Source organism: Pygoscelis adeliae, unplaced genomic scaffold (assembly GCF_000699105.1).
Source record: "Pygoscelis adeliae isolate BGI_AS28 unplaced genomic scaffold, ASM69910v1 Scaffold75, whole genome shotgun sequence".
NCBI classification, from domain to species: domain Eukaryota; kingdom Metazoa; phylum Chordata; class Aves; order Sphenisciformes; family Spheniscidae; genus Pygoscelis; species Pygoscelis adeliae.
Window position 1 is genome coordinate 2,358,537 of NW_008824772.1, and position 10,346 is coordinate 2,368,882.

At 36.0% G+C, this 10,346-nt stretch overlaps 1 protein-coding gene across 6 annotated transcripts in view; it reads right to left on the bottom strand.

Annotated features, from left to right (window-relative positions):
* Nucleotides 1-219: 219 nt before the first annotated feature.
* Nucleotides 220-10,346, bottom strand: part of RHOT1 (ras homolog family member T1) — a 23,808-nt gene continuing 13,681 nt past the window's right edge. For 3 of the 6 annotated variants that reach the window (XM_009323706.1, XM_009323704.1, XM_009323703.1), the window contains 3 exons: nt 10,240-10,346; nt 8,735-8,857; nt 220-1,374 (listed from right to left, as the gene is read on the bottom strand). The exon at nt 10,240-10,346 is cut by the window's right edge. In XM_009323706.1, coding sequence (XP_009321981.1) covers nt 1,257-1,374; nt 8,735-8,857; nt 10,240-10,346 — 348 coding nt within the window. In that variant the 3' untranslated portion in view covers nt 220-1,256. The other 3 variants (XM_009323702.1, XM_009323705.1, XM_009323707.1) reach the window with 3 other exon arrangements.

The following is a 10,346-nucleotide window of genomic DNA, read 5'->3' on the forward strand; positions in this document are numbered from 1 at the left end:
CTTTTGTCTTCTGATAAAAATCAGAAATAAACCTCTAATGGAGGCAGCACAGTCATACGACAAATCAAAGAAACTACATAGCTAAGACATTTAAGCTCCAACAACTGAAGGCGCTGACAGTATTCTCTTGGATAAAGGACAAGGTTTTATAAGGACCGCCCTTCAGGGCAGGGGAAGGGGAAAGAAAAAGAAAAAAAAAAAGAAAAAGATAAACACAAACACGGTACACAGTTATTTTATTGAAATACTTGAAAAGGCCAGCAATGGAAAAATAGGTTTGTCATGAGGAATTAATGTTTGATTTACTTGATCATTAAAAAAGCTGTGTCTATAGGTAATTCTAGCCAGTTACAGAATGCACTGTGATCCATGCAACTAATATACTACAGTAGAATAGGCACTGTGTACTATTTTAGTTTTATCTTATACACAGCTTTCAACAGGTGTGACTGACAGATGTGAGAAATTAAACTGCAACACTTTTTGAATTATAAACATTTATAATATACAAATTTGCTCATCTGATTCATAAGGGTTATAAAACACAACATAGTGGAAAATGAAAAACACGAATTATACACAGCATATGAAGTTGATCTGGCAGTTTTTGAAGCTCACGTTTTTCCTTTAAAAGAAATATCAGACTGCTAAATATGTCACTGATCATGTAACATACAAAATCATAGGCCAGGACAGCAACAGTGACTGTTTCTTGAAAGACATAGTTAGTGGGGAAATTTATTCATCAGTTAAAAAGAATAGGTAAGAATGAAAATCACAAATTCTGCCCGGTATAGCTTATAGTCCAAAAAGATGAAGTCACTTCAGATGAATGTGAAATAAATAAGCAATCCTTGAGGAAGTATGATCCTTGAGTTGAACCTACTCAACCGAAAATTAATTTCAACTATACACTAGTATGTCACCATGGTGAAACATCTAAGAACAATCTTTTGAATAGCTTTTTGGGAAGCAATGTCTTACTGCTTTAATATGTACAGGTTATTTACAACAAATTCCCTTTTGGCCTCACAAGTTAAGCCATTTTAGCTGGCTGTTAAGATGCAATTTTTTTCCACGCATTACGCAATACTGTAGTTAGAGCTATAATTTAAAATAATCTTATGCATGAATTACAAATATTAATAAAGTAACTCTGCATATATAAATATTTCTAGCAGAATTTAAAGCATTCAGAATGTACATAAAAGTTTTTTTTTTATTATTTGGTAGGGCCAGGTGTGCTTCTTCTCAGATCATCGTTGCTTTAATAACGCTTTGTACATAGCAAAACCCAAAACTGCAAAGACAGTAGCACCAAAACTTGCTCGGAGCCAAAACGTAGAGCTCTTGAGGTCCGCTTGTGTCACATGCCTAAAATTTAACACACATACAAAACCAGGTTAATTCCATGACAGGAATATCAGACAACTTGTGCTAAACTACTCTGCTTTTGGAAATCCATCACTACACTTGTCACAGGCAAGCAGCTTACAATTCAGCCTTACAAGTACTTATACAGTCATTTTATTTTTCTTAAAAGCTTAGGATTTGATCTGCAGCCCTGATCACATTAGTAGATCTCACTAAAGTCACGAGAGCTCACACAGCTGAAGAGAAATGCAGGAGCAGATCATTAGTCATGAATGTGGGGAGGGCCGTGTGTCTTCTTTGAGAGTATCAGCAAGCATTCAGAAAAAGAAAACAAAAATAGCTAGCAAATAATTAATAACCCATAGTGAGAACAACTCTGTCCAGCAAAATCCTTTTTTTTCCCCCCAATGTTGAGTTTGCATATTTCTGCTCTTCCATGAAAAACTTTCCAGTCCTGTTGAATATCTACTTATACTTCTTCCCCAAAGAAGTTTACTGACAAGTAGCAAGTAATATTTTTCCAAAAGCTAGAATCAAAAGAAGGACCATTTGTAAATCCCTTTCTTCCCAGTACAGTCACAAGAACAGCAATAGAAACAGTCATCCAATACCAAGCTGAAAGCTAAGAGAAAGTGCTAGTGAAACAAGCAGTGACAATGGCATCAACAGAAAAAGAAAAGATGTAACAACAATATGAAGTGACTGTATGACATAAAAAGCCACATCTTGCATGACAGTAGAGACAGCCAATGACCCAACTCTCCCAAATATGGCAAGAAGTTTGTGAGCATGCTCAGTTAAACACGGCTAGCCATCCTCAAAAGTAGTCTCAAGTATGACAGCTTACCATAAAGCAGGAGCTACTGTTTAAAACAAGTTATCATAAATGCCATAATTCAAAGCTCAAGAAGTTCCTAAACAATAGTAAAGGGGTGTTTGTTTGTTTGTTTGCTTTTGTTTAAGATAGAACTTACAACAGAACTTCACTAGCCTACATATTTTAGCCTGTATTAATCATCACGGGTCACTCGGTGAAAGCTGCGGGAGTATTGAGTACAAGGAGCATACAGAGATCCTAAGCATACATGGTGCACAGAGAGTTCATACAGTGTGAACTGCAGAGCTATAGGATACAAGCTGTTTAATAAAGCAGGAATTGTTACTTGCTATCAAAATACACAAAACCAGTTTAGGATATTCTTTAGTAGACATTTGCAGGAGCGATATAAGCCATATAGATAATCAGTGTACTGTCATACCACATGCTGCAGAACAGGCTTTTTGGTGCACAAACAGCGAAACACAGCTGGTCTCTAAAAAAATCCTAATCTTATTTAAGAGTATCTTGCTCGGTTATGGAACAGATCAAAATTCATGAAGTCCTGCAAGCATAAGTTCTTCTACATCTAGTTTTGACAAACTCTCTGCAAACTAGACGTCAAGTGGTTTGCTGAGGGGAAGAAAGGGAAAAGGCAATGGCAAGGTCACCTTAGTTTGGCTGTTGTTACCTGTCTTCAAGTAAACGTGGACCAAGAGATGACTCCATGAAGATGGAATCTTCTACAAAGTTGACGGCGTGCACCTGCTGCATAATACTGCTCTCCTCGTCTGCTAACAGCATGGCCCCCAACTCATCTATGTAGGGTCTTAACCTTTTTACACACATGCACAGTTTGCAGTTCATAGCATGGCTCAACAACAGCAAGTGTCTCAAATATGCTCAAATCACAAAGCCCAGAGAATTTATAATTTTTAGCTATCTAGCCCGTGATTCTTGTGCAGTTGTTAAAAACTTAGTGCTTGGGGAAAAAAATAAATAAATTGAGTTTATACTTTTGATGAGCTAAGTAAAAAAATATTATTTTATGTAGCTAAATGCCATTGCTTTAAGGACAAAGAGAATGGCTTAAGAAACTGAATCTCTTCCCACTCCATCCCCAAAGCCTCAACTTTCATGTCGACAGGATACGGCAATACTCCTGCACCATACACACGAGCTAGAGTACCTGTGCTAAACACACTGGAACAACTCCAACACGTCAGCCCTAAAACTCACAAGATCTCATTACTGTTGCTAATTCAATTCAAGACTGTATTTTATCACTACTAAGAGCTTTAGCATTTGTGGGGTTTTTTTAGTAAAAGACTATAAAACACTTGTCTTCAGATCTGTAAATTATAAAACTTATCAGTGTATGTAAAATAAATCACTTGTATGTAACATGATTTTAATAGATTATGTGACAAGCTCTGTTGGGTGAATATTTGTATAACTAACAACTGTCAAATTTAATTTGGTTAATTCACATGCCCAACTATTTGTATAATTTAAAAAGCATCCCTTTAAAAGTGCAAATCACTGTTTAAATTGCAAATTAATGTTTCTGCATTGCCTCATTAAGCTCTATCTCCCATATCTAGATTTTCTGATTCCTATCAATAATTTGCCTTGTATTGAGTTTTGTACATGTCCATATTTAATGGTATGCAAGAAACTTGCTGAGCATGCTTCATCCTTTTAAAAACAATTAATATATTCTCAGTCATGATAAAATCCTCTTTTCATGTCTAAAGGGAGAGTAAATTGTCTCTGATCCCTTTTCTAAGCCTAACAGTAACTGACTCATTTAAATAAAGGAACTAAATCAAGGCAGGGATTTGTCTTATAACCTCAAGGAAATCTACTGACTTCAATTAAGAAACGATTAGGGCCCTCTGAACATCTCAGCCCAAACATCCAAAGTCCAAAAATACTTACTGAAATTCAGAACACTACGGATGTCTAATTGCTTTACACCTTTAAAAAAATTCCAATTTTTTTTCCTTAAGTGTTCCTTATGCTGTCATAAATTCAATTTTTTCAACTTGATCCCTAATATTGTTTAGCTGCCACTAAAGGAAAAAAAAAAAACAATATATCTGTCTGAAATAATAAAAAAGGATCAATGTTTGTTTCCAGTACAGGTTCTTTGACATGAAAGCAGCTATAATCCAGAAAAACTTTTCTCAATACATACTGAAAAATTCCACCTCTTCAATAAATAATGTTCAAATTTAATTTTAGTGTGGCTGTGTTTATAAAACTAATTTTCACCAGTGGCAGAAATTATTACTGCCTTGTAGTAGGAGAGTAACTCTGAATTAGAAAAGTTATTCTCTCCAAGGGTTAAACATATATATGGATGTGCACACACACAGTAGTACTTAGGGCTCCATAATGAAGCTGTATTTGAAACTCTTGCTTATTAGTAATAATAACTAGCTTTCAAACTTCCCAAATAGATTGGTGTGTGTATTTAATCACAGAATTAGTTCTACATATGTTAGAAAGTCTAGAAATTTTGCCTTTGGCATAAAATTCAGATTTTAATGCACATTTGGAAAAAAAAAAGAAAGATATTTTTATTCAAACTACCCTTAATAGCGCGTCAAGTAACTTGTCACTTGTTGAATAAGATCTTTTAAATCTGTGCAGTCTTTCTTTTACGAGGCTTTAACAACTCACAAGAAGTTTGCAACATGCACTTATCAAGAGGTTAACTGAGCATGCCTGTCACGGTTACACACAGAAAATTGCCGAGTTATGGGCCAATGCTGACACTTTTCCCTGTGTCAGCAGCAGAAGAATCCCAGGTCTGGGAAGGTTTAACCGTAACTATAAGAATTCAAAAACATTCCTGTATTAACTACAAAAGCATTTCAAAAGCACTGCGGTGAGACCAACAGGCTAGTCACGTGGCTACTCACACCGAAGTTACAAGCAAGTTAATGCAGCCAGCAAGCAGCAGCAGCTGCCTGCTCTGACAGACAGTAAGTTCTAACAATAAAATATAAGCAACTGAATTCTAAAAACATCACGTAACGTGCGAACTGCTGTAGCTTCCCTTCAGGCACATATTTTCCTAGGATGCAAACCAACTCCAGCAGTTAGAATTTTCCGCCATGTATTAGTCATCCAAAATGTGAAAAGCTCCAAGTGCATCTTACTACCTACAAAACCTAAAAAGAATGTAAAATGCCAATTCGATATATTCTATTTGGAAAGAAATCAGGGGACACAGCTTTGCAAACTTCTACTCAGTACAGGATATTAAACAGTTTAGAGAAGGAGGAAAATAGGTAAGTAAAATATTGTTATACTGTCCTAATTTGGGAGACACCTAAGTATAGGGCTAGATTTCTGCAGTTAGATTTAATGGCAATATACCATAGTTTTGAAGAATAATCTGTGTACACTGCACACAGTGAAAAATAAATCCTGGGTTATACTCTTAAAACTTTCCCATTATTACAGGAAAGCAAAACTATTGTCTTAACTTTAATTTCACAGAAGGAAGGTTTTCATAGGAAAAAAACCAAATCTTACAAATAATTCCTGAAACAACCATGTTTTATACGCAGGTAGAACTTCACTTCTATGCCACAATATTTAAAAACTTTAGAAGAAAGAAAAAAAACATGCTCTGAGAAGTCTCCCTCACCTAACAACACAATTCTCATGCATTAGAATTATTTTATTTTGAAATGAACTTAGCTGACAGAAAAATGCCACTACTATACAAGCAAAAGGCAACAAGTGAATGATTTAAAACCAAGAAAGCAGAAAAACACACTTAAAATTGATGCTCTGGAGTTAAAAAAAAAAGCCGAAAATCCAAGCTCATCATTAAAGAAAGGGTTAGAATAACATAAGCAGAAACCTTGCTTTTAAAAACAGGTAAAACAATGTAGTAAAAAGAGATTAAGTGCCAACCAGACAAATACAAACGAACACCTAAAGGAAAGAACAAATTAAAAATATAAAAATACTACAGCATAGTAACAAGTCTCATACATGCATGTACAGTGCTTTGAATGCAGTGCCTTCTCCCTCAAAGAACCAATAAAGTGTGATCCTGGGTAGTTCAAACCAACAATCCTGTTCCTGCACAATAAACATCTCCAAATTGAACTTCCACATTTGTTGAACTTGCCTACAAACCCTTGGGAGAGCCTCTGAAGTTTGTCCATAGAAGAGAAACTGAAGGTGGGCATGAATAGGTTTTTCAGTTGCATAGGGGCAATGTTTTTCTTTAATTACTAAGGTGGGAATATTCAGATGTGATATTATATTTTGCCGTAGCAATGTTTAAGCATTACTTAGCAACAAATAATACAGGAAGGGTCCAATCTGAAAAATTTCAGTTTACCTACTTCCACTGTCCAAAGCTTCAGAACAGGAAGGGATCAGGAGAATAAGTACTCTTGAGAAACCTCCTTTACCCACCAGTTACCTAACTTTTGCCCAACTACCTGACCTAATGGTAAGCATTTGTAAAGGCAAAATAAGAAAAGAGATATAAACTAACTAAAAATCCTTCTTGATTCAAATGCTTTCTCTAATCTAATCACAAATCAGATTAAAAACACATCTAAGGAGCTAACATTTTGAAACAAGAAAACCGCCTGTACCCTCCTAAGCCTACAATTAGGAGCTATTCCCTCTTGTTTACAGATATCTCATCTCTACTATGTATGCAGTTATACAGTAGTCCATGTACTGAATGGTGAACAGCCTGCAGCAATGTGTTCATAAGGAAACACCCTTGAAGAGCTAACCAGGAAGAGAGTTGGTGAGATGAAGTGAGCATACTGGAAACCTGCAACAAAACCCTAGTGACTAACTGAATTACTATAGACAAAGAGATTCTAACAAGTAAATTTCCCTTTCTTTAGGGTCAGTGGAAAAGTCTATGAGGAATTCTCTTTACCTTGAATTACAGACTTTTTTAGGCAGTAGTAGATTCCTATGCTTATTCCACACTATCTAGTGACAAGGTGTGGAATGGCAGCATCCCGAGACTTCTCGTAAGAAGATTTCGATACCTTGAGCCCTTGACAGTATTTCAGAGGAACAAAGTGCAATATCTAATGCAGGACTGAAAAAAACCACAGGCCCATACAAGAGAGAAACAAGCCATGGCAGCTAACGTAGCAACCCATAACCATTCCAAAAAAAGAGGACACGTTATAGAGGCAATTTCAGCCTCAATAACAGAGTTGGGATTTTCTCGTAGTGACTGCTGAATGAAGTTTTAGAGTGACAATATGTGAAGAGATTGCTGTTTCAAGGGATTTTTGTCGAAGGGATGACTGCTGTAGAAGAGACGCAGCATGAACAGTCTCACTCATACTCACAGTCTTTTCCTAAGCTAATGAGTGCTCTGAACTCTCACTCTGTGGTTAACACTTTTATCTTGGATTAAGGTGGTATTTCACAAAGATGCTCAGTCCTGTAGGCGGGTATATCAGTAAGCCTCCTATGTGCGTGTAACTTGCATTTAAAGGAGATAGCCACTATTATTTGGAGCAGCTACATCTGGAAACAGTAAAAAGTAGTAACATACATGGACCAGCAGCATGTCAGGATATTCTAACTATGGCCTTCAAATAAACACATTTATCATAGTTGCCTCCAAGATCACATTTATCATATATGCCTCCAAGAAGGCTATAAAGGATGGAACCACTACACTACAAAAATTGTTCGGTTTGAACTCCCATTTGCTGGGGTGATGTGACAAGTGCTGAGATGTTAGTAAATCATGTGTGTCAAAAACTGCCTGCAGTACACACAAGACAAGGCATAGCACTGTTTTCAATGCCGAAAACCAGTTACCTCTCTTTACCAATTGCTTTTTGCGAAGTGTCTGCAAATGTTTAACCATTTACCACTTCTTACGTGTCGCGTTTTATTCAGAGAGGAATTGGATGTTAAAAGCTCTAGATTTTTTTCTTTTTTTTTTTTTTTTTTTTTTTTTTTTTACACAAAAACCCACTCTTTGTGCAAACCAAGCATAACACACACACACAGAGAAATTCTATGAATTCCCAAATATCAAACAACTAGCAAATATAAACATGTAATATGTTATATGATGCTGCTATAGTCAAGCTGTGCCTTTATGAAAATATTTGTGTAACTGATATCTATGAGGCACTACCTTTAATCAATACTAAACAAACCTATAATGTCTCAAGTGAGACACATTACACAGATTTATAGACTACTTAATGTCCATTACCAGTTCCCTAAAAACACAGTCCTAATTTCTCCACAGTATTTTTGCAATCACTAAGTGCCTGAATCAACTACCAAATTGGTAATGTTTCAAAGAAATCACTGGACTAAGCTCAAAAGACCAAAAGTACCTTCAAGTTAAACAAAGTTTGACAATTTTATGACAATTATTAAAGTAAGTATCTGCCTATTTAGTGGATACGGAGTGAAAAATCTGCAGTATATAAGGTTACCAATTGCTTTTTCTAAAAAACTTTATTTTAAAAGCACACCTGGTACCTAGTAAATAAAGTTAAGGACCTGTTAAGAACTGCAGTGAAGAGTTTGTTCTTTACAGATTGCAGCAAGTCTGAGTTGAGGAAGTTCTGACAGATGCAAAATGTACACCTGTTGCAGGCGCACATACAGCGTAACCGGGCATGGCTGCGAAAACACACAGAAGGACAGGAGTTGAAATCTTGCTCATAAAATCAGGTGCACATTAGGACTGTGCCACAACCAAGAGATTTAGGAATAAAAGGTACATTTGAATGAGTAAGGAGAGGAGAAAAAAAAAATACACTGGGGAAGCAAGGGTACAACTACAGCTGTGCAGAATTTTAAGGTTAGATGTTCTATGTCTTGGATGTTTTGGCATTACCACCATACACAGATCTTAATAGCAAAGCACAAACATGAACGAAAATGTTTGCTGAATTTATTAAAGTTTGTCAGGAAAGCAGCTAAAGGCTTCTGAGTATGTCTGCACAGCAATAGATAACACCCCTTTTTCAAAGGAAAGTAAGCCACATTTTCTACCGCTTTGAATGCACACTTTACAAGTGACAGTTACCTCTACTTTCCCACCCTAACAAACACACATGCTTGAAAACTAAGGGAGAAGCAGGAATATTGATATGACAAGACATTTGGTCAGTGCTACACTTAGTGGTTTCCCAGTATTCCAGCGCAACAAAATACATACAAGAGAACAAAAACAAAACAAAAACTTTACAAATCTAATTCGATAACTTCAGTTTCAAATATTTTTTTTAAAATCCTATTATTTTGGGTGAAAGTGACAGTTCTATTTAATGTAAAGCAAATGTCAGCTGTCATACTAGACTCCATCTGCTGCTGTAATATTTATGTAGTTCATCACCATATTAAAAGCTCCACCCACCAAAAAAAGAGATGCAAAGGGAGCTTAGCAACAGTGAGATGTGTAGTGAAGAAGCATGTGAGCTTAAGTATCTTCTATCTTAAGCCCAAAAGGTGTTTATACAGAAATTCTACAAAAAAAATATAAGATCTGTTAGATTAATGAACTGAATAGTAATAAACATAGTAATAAACACCCTGAAAATAAAAAAAGCTTCAAGCAGTGCATTGGGGGAACCGTTTTCACTAAAGAGTGTCATTACTTGTAATCAACTGTGAAGTTGAGCTATTAACAAGGATTACAGGACAACTTATTGTCAAGTAGCTCAAAAATATCAAGATACGAATATTGGCATATTGAGTTATGCATCCACAATAAGGACTGAACAGAACCCTACATATTCATTGGAATTTGCAACATGAGCTGGATGAAGTAGTGTGTTCTTTAAAAAATACCGTAGCAACAATAGCTGACACTGATTTATATGTTGGATATATACCAACTTTTTCAATGTGAAATAATTTGAAGACTCTTCTCAAGTCACTTATGTCTCTCTGTTGCTAAATCTCGGTGAGGCAGTTCCATCCTCGTGGCTAACAATGACATGCAGTGGTATTGTGCATGACCCATGCAATATGAAAAATACAACAGTTCAAGTACTTACGGATACATTGCCATAGTTGTCAGTTTAACAAAGATATCCTTACTCGGCACATCAACAGTGTTACAAGTAAAGGCTTGAGGTGGAGGCATTTTGTGTTTTTTGAAGAA